Source organism: Nematolebias whitei, chromosome 11 (genome assembly GCF_014905685.2).
Source record: "Nematolebias whitei isolate Nwh7 chromosome 11, NemWhi1, whole genome shotgun sequence".
NCBI classification, from domain to species: Eukaryota; Metazoa; Chordata; class Actinopteri; order Cyprinodontiformes; family Rivulidae; genus Nematolebias; species Nematolebias whitei.
The window spans coordinates 26,782,387-26,797,497 of record NC_056508.1 but is presented as its reverse complement, the minus strand read 5'-3'; the positions used below and the strand labels follow the sequence as shown (position 1 = coordinate 26,797,497).

At 39.6% G+C, this 15,111-nt stretch overlaps 1 protein-coding gene across 1 annotated transcript; it reads right to left on the bottom strand.

The window, feature by feature from the left end:
- Positions 1-240: 240 nt before the first annotated feature.
- Positions 241-12,512, bottom strand: prpf6 (PRP6 pre-mRNA processing factor 6 homolog (S. cerevisiae)). Its single transcript, XM_037684080.1, has 21 exons — positions 12,300-12,512; positions 11,964-12,126; positions 11,765-11,883; positions 11,557-11,635; positions 10,890-11,066; positions 10,250-10,378; positions 10,038-10,132; positions 9,794-9,950; positions 9,420-9,582; positions 7,672-7,790; positions 7,325-7,543; positions 4,353-4,475; positions 4,115-4,236; positions 3,802-3,940; positions 3,561-3,680; positions 2,685-2,861; positions 2,421-2,554; positions 1,451-1,542; positions 933-1,047; positions 672-798; positions 241-508 (listed from the first exon to the last, which is right to left on the bottom strand). Exons 1-21 carry the CDS (start codon positions 12,485-12,487, stop codon positions 356-358), a joined length of 2,910 nt encoding a protein of 969 aa, XP_037540008.1. The 5' UTR covers positions 12,488-12,512; the 3' UTR covers positions 241-355.
- Positions 12,513-15,111: the final 2,599 nt, after the last annotated feature.

Here is a 15,111-nt window from a genome sequence, read left to right as displayed (position 1 = left end):
TACAGCTGTGAGTGTTGGAGCCAACACCAGGATCATCAGTCATTAACAGCTCCACAAAAACTCAGTACTCTCTGCCAAATGTGTTACATCTTATGGAAAGAGGCAATCATTAATTTTGGCTTTATATTTGTTAGTAATTAAAGATGTGCTGATACCTGTTGTCACTGATATTAAATCATTTCTTGTAGACAAATGCAAACATTCATGTTTATAAAACGCTACAACAGGGACAAAGGGTGTAAGAGTGTGTGACACAAGGAGTCCTGGGAAAGAACAAGCGTGTCCATAATTGCTCCCCGTGCAGCTGGTGACTGCCAGAGTCCTCCAGGTGTTCTCAGTCCAACTTTTGCACACATTAGAAAGTGTTCTTGATCTTGCTGGCTACCTGCACTAATATCTCTCCTGTTTTCTTCTGCCAGTTCAGGACATGTTTGGACTCGGCACACCACAGCTCTCCGTGACGGGGCTCTGCATTCTCACATCGCTTCCGCACCTCTTCCTGCTGTTCCTGATGGATGGAAAACAAGAAGGTTAAACACACAATGCAGCGCATGAAAGATCCTGGTTTGTGGAGAAACTGCTTCACGAATCAGAAAATAAGAGACAAACGAAGCTGTAATTTAGATGCGATAAGTGATAAGGCTGCACAAGCCTAAACAGAAGAGCTGTACCTCTGTGCCATGCTGCAGCTCAAACTTGTAGAAGAGAGCCCAAGCATCTCCCAGGTCTGGCTCAATCTTGACAGTCCTGAGGAACCACTCCCGGGCTTTGGTGATCTTACGTTCACTCCAGAACAACCTGAGGCGGCGAGAAATTTGAGTTTGAGAACAATCAAAAGTTGTATGTATTAATGAAAAAAGTCTGAAGACTGACTAGTTCAGATTTTATTAGGGGAAAAAAAAAGAAGCAAACAGTGAAAAATGTAGTCGTACTTCGCTACAGCGAGCAGAACGTGAGGATCGTGTTCACATTTCTTCAAAGCGTCAACGCTCTTGGTCTTCCTCTGAGGTCTGGCCTCCAAGAGCACGGCCTCAGCCCACAGGATGCCTTTGAAGGAGACGAGATTACACATATTACAACTATTGATCAAATACTCTAAAAAGAAACCCTTTTCTCTAAACCCATTATGTAACCAATAAATCAGTATTTGTTATAATAAATAGATTCTCAGAATCTTTTGTTTTGTTTCTTCAACAGTAACAAAGTGAATTTATGGTTGTTAGAAATTAAACAATAGTTTAGTTAAATGTTTTTAAAACTGACAGATAAGACAGATTTGCAATATGAGAAACCTTAGTTTAAAACAGGTTTCACTCAGTCAGGAGGAAAGAAACGTTTCCTATAAATGTAAAACAATAACTTTTGTGTAGATTTTTACTTTTCACCACAGGACTTCTAAAGTTTCTAAAATAAACAACGTATTTATAAAATGTCAGCATTTCAGAGTCACCTGAATTTGGGCACTCCTGCAGAGCTTTGGCCATCAGTGTGTTGGAAATGTTTTTCAGTCCGGCCCGAAACTCCAGTCTGACAGACTCCAACCTGGGTACCACAGAAGTTACTTTAGAAGCAAAGAACATTTCATCATGGAAAAGGAGAGCTGGCTAACGTGTCTTTAATTTAATAACAGTTCGGGTTTTGTGAAAATGCTGTGCCTTAGAAAGTAAATTATACAGAATTCTCATTATTTACAAATGTAAATAAAAATGTTGGTATTTTGTTGACTGTGGAGGAAACTCCTCCATCTTCATCTTCTACATCTTATCCAGTCAGATCCAGGAGAGAAACCCAGACATCCCACTCCCCAGCGACAATTTCCAGCTCGTTCTGGGAGACCCCAAGGCGTACCCAGGTCAGAGAAGATATACCATCCCTCCTTAGAGTTCTGGGTCTGCCCAGGGGCCTCCTACCAGTGGGGCATGCCCAGAAAAACTTCCAAAGGGAGGCCTTCGTGAGGCGTCCTAATCAGATACCTGAACCACCTCAACGGACTCCTTTCTTTGTGAAGGAGCAGCGGCTCTACTCCGAGCTCCACCAGGATGATGGAGCTCTTTATCTTTAAGGCTGAGCCCGGCCACCTTGTGAAGGAAACCAAGTTCAGCTGCTTGTTTTCAGGATCTCGTTCTTTGGGTCATGATCCAACCCTCATGACCACAGGTGAGGGTTGGAACATAGACGGACCAGTAAATCAAGAGCTTTGCCTTTCGACTCGACTCTTTCTTCACCCCGACCGACCGACGCAACGCCCTCATTACTGAGGACGAGACCCCCATCTGTTGATCCATGTCCCGCTCCATCCTACAGTCACTTGTGAACAAGACGCCCAGATAAACTCCTCCAACTCGACCCCTTTCCAACTTGAACTTAGACATAACTGAATTCAAACGGGACACCGCCCTTTTATTGTTGTATTTTCTCACCACAGCTCGGGGCACTGCGGGTTCTTGAGCCGAGCCTTCTCCAGAATGGCTCTGGCCCTGGTCAGCTGTCCAACCCTTTCTTCAAGATGAGACAGCAGCAGCCACAGGGGCACTGAGTGGGGGCACTTTTTCAACTGAAGAGAAAGAAAAGTAAACAATACATCATTCCACTCATTCAAAGTCCATGAACTGACGTAAATTCCCTCGACCTGTTGTTCATTTGATTAATATTCAACTACATCCAAAACATTGTTCATGCCTCACCCCTTGGTTATAACCCTCTCTGGCTCGGTCCATGTTTTCACACTGCTCCTCGATTTGCCCTCGCATCATCCAAAGCTTGGGGAAGTCCTCGTAGTGTTTCAGAGCCTCGGTGCACAAGTCCTGGGCAGCTTCGATGTTCCCCAACACCCACTCCAACTTCACCGACTTCATGAATACCTGCAGATTAAAAACAAGACAGACAAAAAAATAATGTTATATGGTTATAAATTTGAACGAATTAAAGACATTAAGGATTCCAAAATCACTGCACTAAATCCCAAAACATTTAATGACATTGACGTGTCACTAACCACTTTCCTTAGGCAAACCCTAAGTGCTTAACATCTGCAGTAACACCGTAAAGTTGTCTCATCTGACAGGACTATCAATACAGGCAACATTAAAGCAAACTCTCCAAGTCATATCCGTCAGTGTACGATGCAGAAATTAAAAGACTGCGGCCCGGTTGGCTAGACAGAATCATATGAAAACAGCACTACTAACATCTGACAACCTAAGTGCTGATGACTGATTGTAGGGGAAAAGTGCAAGCTTGAACAAGAGAAGCACCGAAAGTTGGTACAGCCACTTTAAAGACGAAACAATTTTCACTCACCAATAACACTGCTTTTTTTTTTCCCATTAAAAAAATAAATAAACACGAGTTGGAAGATCTCTAATAAATCTCCATTAGAGAAAAGTTCATTTGATCAGACAAGGGCAATTATAATAAAACCATATTTGGACACACAGGCTGTACAAATTTAAACTGTCTGAAAAAAACATGCATGTTTTCTTTATTTTTATTTATCGTTTGTGAGAGTTTGAACTGGGGACACTGCTTTGTCACTGTACTGTGCTTTCTCGTGAACGAACCCGGGCTGTGGGTGCACTGCTGCGAGCCTTGGCCAGCAGTCGACGAGCTCTTTCATACTCATTATTTTCAGACTCCAGTTTGATAGCAGCCAGCCAGATTTCTTCACTGTTGGGGTTAGCCTGGAATAAATAATAACAGGAGAAAAAGAAAACATGTTAGACTGATTCAGAGCTAGGCACCGGAACACAATCACTGACTCCTAGAACATGTGACACTGTTGTGTGTCAAAGGTTTTATCACCTGAAAGGCAAGAGCAAGGATACTCCTAGCTGCTGGCACATCTCCAGCCAGCCACTTGGACTTGGCCCCCATCAACCACAGGACCTCTGCTTTGGGACAGTGAGCCACAGCTCTCTGCAGCAGAGCCTCCAAAGACTCTCTAAGAGATGCAACAAGACATAGAAGAGTGACGGATGAGCACAGTTGCAGTTGATAAAACACAACAAATAAAAGAAAGTGAAAACAAGACTAGCAGATAAAAATGAGGAAACTTGAGGAGCTGCCAGCTTCTGACTTTTACAGTTTGTTATCTTTAGAAAACAAAGCTGATCACCTGGTGCCATGGTTCTTCTCAAAGTAGGCTGCTCTAAGCCAGACACTTTTCTTACTGGGAAACACCTGCAGGGCATGAGCATAGATGGCCCTGGAACACTCCAGCGCTCCATGAGCCACACACTGAAGAACACAAAGCAAATATCTTAAAGCTAAGTTAAACTCCAACAGCAACATATTACAAGATCTTTTATTTCTAGGTGTCAGGATCTGGATATATCTGGTGTGTTCAAACTCACGCTATCTGCATCCTCCATCCAGGTGTGTTTACGGTCCTCCTCATCAATCCCAATTCCTATGACAGCCCTTATGACCGCTTGGCAAGTAGCCACACTGCCTGCTTTGTCACACTCTTCTGCGTCCTGTGGGACCAGTAGAAAGATTTAGAAGAGGGCTGCTCAACTAAACTGCTCAGGGGGCCACAATTACTGAAAGCCAACAGATGGGGGGGGGCGCGCAATCCATCAATTAAAATCATTATGTAAATAAACCAGAATTTACAATGATCTGTTACCTTTTACATTTGTTTATAAATGCAATAAAAAGAGCCCAAAACACAAACACCCCCCCAATTATTATTATTTTTTTTAACAAAGTGGGCCAGATTGAAGTCACCTGCAATGGCCCACGAGCCACAAATTGAATAGCCCTGATTTAGAAGGAAAAAGACGCTGGGTGAATCAAAAATGCAAAATATGATAGCATGAACCAGCATCCATCCTAAGCCAGACATAACACAGGAATTATGAGGAAATTCATACTGAAATATTTGTGCAGCTGGCGTAAACACATGTGCTGTACTACGGACACGGGAAACTCCCAAATGACCCCGGGTTACTGATGAATATCCATGTAGATGACTTACAGTTTATAGCTCATCAGTCTTTTATAAGATACAATGTAGACTCTTTCTGTAGAAAATAACTAGGTTGGAGTAAACTCAGGCAACACATCGACCTAAAAAAAAGCCTTTTTGGCACACAACTAGTTGCAAAAGAGCAAACATTAGTGTGCTTATGTCCACTGTGTAAAATGACTGTTTTTCCTGTTCATCCTCATTTAGAGCCGTCAAACATTATTCAGGGTTTGCAAACAAACTTTTACCAGAGGTCGGAAATGCCAGATTGTTGAGGGAAAACTTAAACGGTGCTAAAGGGGACTTGTGTGAAAGCTCATGATTGCAAAATAACTAAACAGCACCACACAAAATGTCAGTCAAAGGGCCGATTTGTTGCTGCTGAGTTCAGATGAAATAACCGAGGGGCACGTTGCCAATTTGACTGGCACGTTATCAAAGTGAAATGAACCCTGCAGTTTGTATTCTTCCCAATATTTAAAAAGTACAGTTGAAAAGTTTTCCACATTAATCAGATGTTTTCTGTGGTATAAAAAAAAAACAACAACTTGATGCTAAAATCTAAAAATACAAGGTGCTTTCAGTATAAGTCTCAACTTTAGTGCTCCTCAATTTTTAACACATAATCAGCAATAATGTTATCTTTGACAGTTTAAGCAAACTATGTGCTGATGTTACAGTCCAATAATGAGCAAGGAAAAATGTCTGACCTTTACCAACATAAATATTAGAGCCCGACTGATACATTGATAGGGCTGATAATTTAGGCCAATATAGACGTTTTGGGGACCTATCGGTATCAGTGATAATGGTCGTATTATGCATCAATATAAACACTTCCAATATTCACCCCTAAAATGATGGAAACCAGCCATAATTGTACAATGTATCCAGCAGAGGGCGCAGGATAATTACTTTCAAGTCATTGCAGTTCATTTTAAGTTTCACGTTAGACATTCAGCACAGACAAAGCAGGGAGCATTAACTGTGTGGTATATTTTGCTGAACAGCGCATGGGAAGTTTATTTTAACTGATCTGTAAAATAAAAAAATATATAAATCAACATTAATAAATTCTCTTCAATCCTCCAATCTGCTTGTCATTAGCTACATGCCTATCAAGTTAGCAAGCTAATGTTTAGCATAGGCTATTGCCTTGTAAAACTTTATCCAGAACAATAAATCTAACATAGCGGTAAATATATAATAATGTTATCTTTGTCGTCCTCAATGAAAAGATTTGTTTGTCTGAAATATTTACTTCTCTGCAAAGAAAAATAAATGCTGCTGTGGTTAATACTACCAAAATTAGGCCTTCACCATACATGACAGTTTAAGTGAACAGGGAAGGGCATTTCTTTGTTTAATTTATATTTATGTAACACACTTGATAACTTTATGGTGAATAGTGGAGGATACAAAATGTGAACACATTAGGAAGACTGTTTTATGATCAGTGCACCTCTTGTAAATGTAGTGTGGGACTAGGTATAGCGTATTAGTGTGGATCTGATTTGCTTAGCTTCATGGTTACTAACAGCTGCATTAAATAAACAAGCGCCGCTCCACTCACTGTTTACTTAAGATTCTTGAGGGTGGACAAAGCAACAAAAAAATTTCAGCCATTATATCAGTTATTGGTGGTCGACCCCCCCCCCCCCCCCCCCCCATATTGGTATTGGCAATAGCCAAAATTTCCATATCAGTCGGGATCTATACATACAAACATTAAAGCCTTGTCCACATGAAAATGCTGTTTCTCCAAAATTAGTTTATCTGAAGTTTCTTTAAAAAAAAGATAGTTAAAGATATTGAATTTAGACTGTTCACACAAAAATGCAAGGATGGCATTTCAAGATTCTTTTTCACTCTGGAACCTGGTTTTCAAAAATAAAGTTTTGGGGCTTCATTTGTGTGTAAACGCAAAACTGAAACAATAAAAAGGAAAAAAATACATATACTTTGCATATTCATAAAACGCTGTTCCTGTGTGAATGGGGCTTATAATACCACCCTCATCTCAAAAGGAGAGCACATTCAAACTACTAAGGATTACTCAAAAAGCAACAAGTCCAGAGAGACTCTACAATCCACAGCCCAAAGGTTTCATTTGGAACAGCTCAAACCAGACAAATCAAATGTTCTTTGGCAATATTTTGATTGGTCGGAGCTGTTTTGGCAGCAAAAGGAGGATGTTCTTAACAACAGACTGGTAATGAAAAGATTCACCAGTGATCATTATGTAGATGTAATGACTGAACAGTGGTCACTGACAGGTGTAATATCTCATGACCAGAAGAAACTGTTTGAAGCCTGCTCCCTTCTTTAAGACGTGAGACACCTGAAGGAACAAACCTGTATCCACTGCTCTCGGTTGATCTCCACACCGTTGGCTCGCAGAGAAGTGATGGCTCTGTCAATGATCTTGTCTACCATCTGAGTGTTGCCGTTGGCCTCCTCCAACTTAGCAGCTGTGATCCAGATGTGGCGGTCAGTGGGGATGTTCTCTCGAGCTTTATTCAAGACACGGCGGGCATTCTCGTATGTTTCAAGACGGGCTAACGCCAACCATAGCTAAAGAAAAGCAAAACTGGTATAAACTTGAGGAAGTTTAGAAGTGATCCTACTCTGTACAACATTCACCTTCGTTACGTTTAGGTGAGCACAAAGCTTTATGTAACAACAGCATGTTTGGAGTATACCTCCACACTGGTAGGACAGCACTCCACAGCTCTGCTGAGCATGATCCTGGCATCCTCCGGGTCCTCCAGCTCAACAGCAGTTTTCCACAGTCGAACAGACTTTGATACATTCTCCAAGGCTACATGAGAAACAGTCACACATGATAAATATTTTCACCAACAGTATAAAATCACACTTTACATTTCAGACATGACATACAGAATATCAATATTTAAAATTTACCAACTTCCCTCGGTCAGGAGGGCTAGAAAGATAATGTATGTATCTACCCAACACTTTAAAATCTGTTAAAATGAAGACTGTTCTGTTTTTCAAATAACGGTGACGTTTATGATGAAAGTCTGACAAATTACTTTTGTCTTTAGTTGGAAAGGTTACAAAAGGCATTCAATCCAATGACAATTAGCTGATGGGAACGTTCATGGAGTCCAGATCCGATTTGCAGTTGTGTACACGACATAGGGATTGACATGATGTCAGTGTTTACTGAGCGTTAGGTCCTGAGCTACAGGAGAACAAAGCTTTACAACACACTGCTGTATTTCACATGGCAGCTGCAGCGTTGACTAATGCATCATCACACAGATAAGGGAAACAATGAATAAAGTTTGTAGGGTGATTTTCATTTCCACTCTCAGCGCAGGGCTGATTCAGTCAAAACTTTTTATTTCACAGAAGGTCGTGTTTTAAAGAAACTACAGTCAACTACAGCCTGCAAAAAAGTTACATGCCATCCTTTTTGGTTACAACAGTTTGGATGATTATCCTGATTAAATCTACAAGACCAGTATGAGGCAATCACACTGCTGCTGACTAAAGACATCCAGTATACTAAATGTGCCGTGCACCAATCAGAACCCACATGCTGCAGCTGCAATTTGGATGCAAAAGCATCAGATAACACACACCAAAGTGTTTTTATTCAACAGACTTAGTGATTATTTGGGTCCACACTAAAAATGGCAGCAAGTGTGGACAGAGCTGTTAAGTTTTAAACAATACAATGTAATAACTCTTAACCAGATCTACCTGAAAATGTGGCTTGTATGTATTTGAGACTGCAGCAATAAAAACACATTTCTAGGTCTCACCCACAAAGTACCTGCTGCTCTTCCAGACACTAAACTGATACATTTAGCTATCACTGGATTACTGGGCAGCAATGCATGTTTGAAAGTGGTTTTTAGTAATGCACATTTAGCGGTAGTTGGGTTTCAGAGTCTAGTGTGAAGGCAAAGGAGTGTTCTGTATGTAACAAAAGTAGAGTGGTGGCATTTAAACAAGTAGAGGCGGAGAAAGCTCTTCCTCAGAGATAACTTCAATCCATCTCTGTCAGCGGAGTATGCTGCCGGGAAATCTTGGAGCGTGGGGAGCCTGTGTGTGCATGTGTGTCAAAGCATTGACACCATGGTTACACACAGGGCCTGGCCTTGACACGAAGCCAAAATCAAAGCTGCCAAATGTAACTCTGATAAGTGTGTGTGTAATTTTATGAGACCATGAGCAGATTGAGACTGGCCTCGAGTTTTAGAGCTCTGGAGATGTGTCTTCCTTTTGGCAACAGAATCAAACTCATTAACACGAGCAATGCTGGGAAGGCATATGAACCTTTCCGTTCATACCAACAAAACAGCAACGTGCTTCTTCAAAACAATCACCATACAATCTAATAATAGATGTGGACAAAAGAAAAAGTAAAATAAAAAGCATCCCTTTTACTTCCGTATCTAATGCACAATGGTCTTACCCTTTTTGAGGACTCGTTTCTTAGCTCTGATGTCTGTCTCCAGCTCTGCAGCCCTGATGTAGATGCGGACAGACTGTGGGAGGTGACGAACAGCCTGAGCCACCACAGCTTTAGCTGTGTCACCAGGCTGGAGCCTAGCTGCCTCCAGCCAAACATCCTCACTCTGGTTGAAAGACAAAAAAATCTAATCTTTACAGATGATTTGGAAAATTTGTCACAGTTTGCATTTTTAATCAGGTAACAAGATTGTGGCATTTCCAAAAATACTCGGCAACCGATATATTTGGTATTCAAATACATAGTTTTATTTTATTTGCATCGCCACAAGCCACATTTAGCACGTAAGAAGAATTCTTCTGCTGAGCCGTGTTTACCTTAGGACACATCTCTGTGCCTTTCATGATCAGGTTCCTGGCCACCTGCAGTTTGCCTGTTACTTCTTCCAGCCTGGCAGAAGCAATCCAGGCAGGTGGGTGATGAGGATTAGTCTCTCTCACTGATTTCAGCAGCAGACGAGCTTTCTTGATGTCACTGGGCACAAGTTTTGTGCGATTCATCAAACACACACAAAAAAATTTAATTCAAACAGACCGCGTTATTTGTGCAGCTTGCCTCTACCTAATGTCTCCTCCATAAGTGGGGATCATGGAGTTGAGATCTGTCAGGTAACCCTTGGGATCCACTACTGTCTGTCCACTGACTGAGTCAGAAACCTGAAGTGTGACACAAGAAAAACAACTTTTAAACCCTCAGTAAAAAGATAACCAACACAGAGTGAGAAACACAAAGAACAAAAATGTGCAAGCAGCTTAGAAAATAGCAAAGGTAACCTGACTGAGCCTCATATCCATCAGGGTGTTTCTGGCTTGACCAATCTTCCTCATGTCCAATTCTCCTGTCCCAGGAGTCATCAGACCAGGGGTCATACTGCCTGGGTATGGTGTGTTCAGGCCACCCAACTAGCCAAAACAGAAAGCAAAAAATAATTGAAAGAAGCATTAAAGGGAATTTAGTTACAGCAAGTTTAAACAGCTTAAGAACACCGAATCTTAGAACACTTTTCTCACTGCTTTAAATAATCTATTGAAAAATATTTTAAATATTTTGCAACAGCTCTCCTATGCAGCAACTGAAAAATAATATGGCTCAGAATAATTTTTAAAATATTACACATGTACACACAAGCAATCCACTTCTTAATCGACAGACCATATTTTCATTTGTTTTCAAATGAACCTTTGATTAAAAAGAAGAATAAAAGCATGCACCAGGTAGATCAGTTTATTTTTTGGTGTATTTAAATGTAAATACAGCTCATGAGGTCACTGTCAACAAATGTACGTTTCAGCAGCTCCAGAGACTTGCATCTTTCCAGACTTTCCTGACTCCTGCTGGAGCAAAAGATAACTACAGCCAAATGTTCAATGGTGTGTTTAAAGCTGCATGTGTGTGATTTACACGAATACTCACCCCTTGTAAAGGATCAACAGAGGTGTGGTTTTCCCCAGTCTGCAGGTGCTTAGAGAAGAAGCTGTCAGGGACAGGAGTGAGCTTCTCATAACGGGGATTCCTTTGCCGCTTGTTCCTGGCATCTCCAACTTCGGGGATGCTCAGCCACTCCTCCTCAGACACTTCTGCCAATTTCCTCTGTAAAGAAATTAAAATTTTGTGATGTAATGACGATTAGATGTTGAAAAACCAAAATGTGACAATACTCTTGCTTGCAGAGTAAAGCTATATGTCTAATTTCATGGGATTTTACAATCATTCCTTTGAAAAAACATTAACGGCACACAACAACTGGGACCAAACTTTTAAAAATCAGGTATGTCAAGCATGCATATAAACAATGTAGATCAAGAACTGTACAACAAGCAAAGAGATTATGTGCAGTTTACCAATGTGACAGCAATGGCACACTACTGTTAAAATAATAGATAAAATGTCACGTGCACATTGTATTGCTTTTACAAGAAAGAGTTTAAAATTATAACTTTTTGCAAAGTAAAAATACAAAAATAGCAACACAAACAAGTCAATGCATTTTGTAATTTGCTTTTTTTTTTTTGCAAAATATTTTATATGTAAATAATTATTTTTTAGAAAATGAGAGAATGAGATGATGTGAAAAAGATACCTTTAGGTCTGAGAATTGCTGCTGGATTTTGGGTCGCTCCATACGATACTTTTCAATTTCTTCCTTTTCTCTCAGCTCCCTAAAAATGCCAGCCAGTCAATAACAAATGTTAAATCCTAATCATGTTGATATGTACTGCACAGGATTTAAAGATTAATATTTGATCTTTTGTTGCCAATAAGTAAACTAGATTAGTTTTATTGGTAACCTTCTTTCTTTGCGTCTTTCATCCATCCTTTTATCCAGAGCTGCATATATCGCATCTGCTTCTTCATCATCTTTTTCATAAGGCCCGCTGGAGAACAAGCTACCTGCATAACCATTAAACTTGAAAGAAAACAAACAATAAAATTAGAGATGGGCCTCAACGTACAAGATCCGGTACTGATAATAAAACTATTAGAAACCTCGTCATAGTTGGTGTCGTTCAGATCTTCGTCATCTTCCTCCTGGCTCTTTTTCATTTGGTCCCCAACGGTCCGTTTTCCCGGGGGTGCATGTCGATCATCCACAGGATCATTGGCATCACGAGCAGGACCGATATCAGACCGTGTGGTGAAACCAGTGGCTCTAAAATACGAAATATTGATTCAAAACTTCAACCCAAATAACTGCTCAAAGCGGGAAGCAACATGTTTTATTTCAGTGATCATTTAGTTGAAACAAGTCGTCAGTTTAAACTGTCAACAAACGTAGCAGAGCTGATACAGCTAGGTTAGCTACTTAGCATTAGGCTAGCTTACCCTCTGCCCAGACCAGGAACGTAACCCAGCGGAGCGGGCATCCCCAGAAACGGCTTCTTCTTTTTCCCCATTAGCGGAGAGGCAAGAGGAATTACCGGGGGCCCGCCACCGGCCCCCGCCGTACCGGTGCCTCCCGCACCTGCTTTGGACACAATTTTAGACCCTTGTTTTGCTGCAGCGGTAGCCATCGTTGCGTCTACGACGAACAGCCTCGCTAGCGGATGAAAAACAGTTTAACTTCCGGTCTCAGCGAACTCTGTTCTTCCTGAATAGTGTGTTTGTTTGTGACAGCGCCCCCAACAGGACAAACCGAGAAACGTTCATTTTATTCTCCCTTCGAATATTTTTGTTTGTTTGTTTGTTTTATTCAAAGTTTGAACGTTATGTGTTTATTTATTCAATCCAGTGATTGCGTGATTGGCAGCTTTACTTTGGGAAAATTATTAAATTTATCTCACATTAAAGGAGATTTATTTTCACAATTAAACCACAAGAGGGCGTCAAATCCAAAACGTCGTGATTATTATTATGTTGTTGTTTTTTTGGACTTTAATGCATCAACAAGCCAAGTACATTGCTTAAACATTACAGAAGTTTCAAACTCAGATTTTTAAATACATATTCAGCTCAAGTGGGGCATAAAAAATGCCTAAATGTTTGGTACCTAACTCTAATTATGCTTTATATTGAGCATCCTAAACCTTGTTTCAGTTGTGATGCTGTGTTTGTATAACCAAAACCTTGGAAATCAAAACCCCAATAAGTGTGAAAAATCCTTCTACAGATTATATGAAAAAATACCATGTCAAAAAGCCCAAGGTTTTTTTAGAAGTAAAAATAAAAATGAGTTTATTACTTATATTAAAAAAAAGTACAGTAATGACAATGTGTTGAGAATGACACTTCACCTGAATCCGACAGATATCAAGCACATTATTAAGATTCTGCACAAACGATGACTGGATACAAATATTGTTTTCTTGTTACCCTCAGCCTTTTAAGGTTGTACATTACTGATAAACATAATTCTGCAATAGAAGCTGTTGCCTTGAAAAACATATAAAGTTATCATATATTTCATCACTGCAACACCAAAAATAAGTAGAGACATTGCTGTACAAAAGAAGACATTTAAAGACTGAGTTGGTCCAGGAGCGCTGCCATCTTCTGTTTATGAGCTCATTTAAGATCGACTGAAGAGAAAAGGAGCACTGTTCTGAATTCTGATCAGCAAATTTAAAATAATGTTTTTGAAATCATTAACACCATCCTTGTGTCTAAAGGAGAGGAGGACAATTAATTCTGTTTTAAAGCAGTAAAAAAAAACAAAAAAAAACAAAGAGCCGTTGTTTACAATGACAAAGTCCATGCTCAATAATCCAGGTATAAAATCCAACATTTTTCAGTCAGGTCATCTGTTCACATGACCTGACTGAAAAATGTTGGTTGTTTACAATGGTTTATAAATGCTCACTGGATGGATAACTGGAGGATAACTGGATAATAAAAAGAAGAATGGGAGAACAGCATCAATGCAGGAACAATACATGTTGATCTCAAGTGATTTTTGCCAAGAACTGTTTCGGTTGTTTAAGTAAGAAAATTGCCAAACTACGTTTTGTACATGTCTCGACTACGCGAAATGAGATGCAATGTTGGTCTGTTTTCAATCCAAAGCTGATGTGATCTTATAATTCTGCAGAGTTGAAACAAACTTCATGAATAAAGTCTGCTTTTGGAGTGTAAAATGGATTCAACAGAGTAATGAGCACCGTCTGTCACATGACTTTTTATTCATGTTGGTGGGATCTCTTCCAGGATGGTCAAACAAATATGAGCCAAAACATTAACATGATGAGTTGTTCGTGTTTTTCAAAGATAATTCAAGATCTTACCCGTTCAGTTGAATTCACAAATGTAGATAATTTTGTGTTCATTTTACCTGTTACTGTGATGGACTTGCAACCTGTTCAGGGTGTCCCCCCACCCACCCCCCCGCGCCTCTCACACAGCTGGATATGTGATCCTCCCCACTTCTCGAAAAGGAAGAAGTGAGTAAAGAAAATGGATGGATGGATGGATGGATAGATGGATGGATGGATAGATGGATGGATTTTATCTGTTAGTTTTTTCATACTCCTTAATTGACTCCTAAATGATCTATAATTAATAATATTAATTATAATTAATTGTGATTCCTTTGCTTTCATACTTTACTTAGTCTTTTCTACTTTTGATTAGATTTTTTTTAAGTTCTACTTATTGAAATTTCTCTCTCTTTTAGGTTCATCGTGTCTTAGTTTTACTAATCTAAATCCCTAATTGCTCCTCGGGCGCTTACATATCTGCCCACTGCTCCGGGTGTATCTTGGTGTGATCGGTTAAATGCAGAAAACCAAATTTCGTCATTGTATGGAAACATACAGTGATGGCCACACATAGCAATTTACTTGAATTTATTTAAAGATAAAAAAAGGTGTTTTTATGATGTATATATTTCATATAATAAAAAATATTTAAAATGTATTTTATTTGTGTAGTGTTTTTTCTAAATACTCAAAGATGCTTTACAGGAGTTCAACAAATATAATATCAACTATGCATAACAACACATAAAAACACAATAAAAATCTATCTCCAGTGTCGTTACTTTGATTTGTCCTTGTGCTTTTTTAAAGAAGTTAAGTGGTAAATGATTTACAAATTATAAAAAGAAAAAAATTACATGCTGCTTTTATTTACTCTTTAGATAGTTTTGTTTTAAAAAAGTTTGCACTACATGAAAAGTACCTTTGTAAAAATGTAACTAATA

Coding starts and splice junctions, on each gene's coding strand:
- prpf6 (XM_037684080.1), bottom strand. CDS start 12,487: ATGGCTACCGCTGCAGCAAAACAAGGGTCTAAAATTGTGTCCAAAGCA. Junction 7,544..7,671: donor GCTGTCCTACCAGTGTGGAG/GTATACTCCAAA, acceptor GCTTTTCTTTAG/CTATGGTTGGCGTTAGCCCG. Junction 1,543..2,420: donor CCGCAGTGCCCCGAGCTGTG/GTGAGAAAATAC, acceptor TGTGGTACCCAG/GTTGGAGTCTGTCAGACTGG.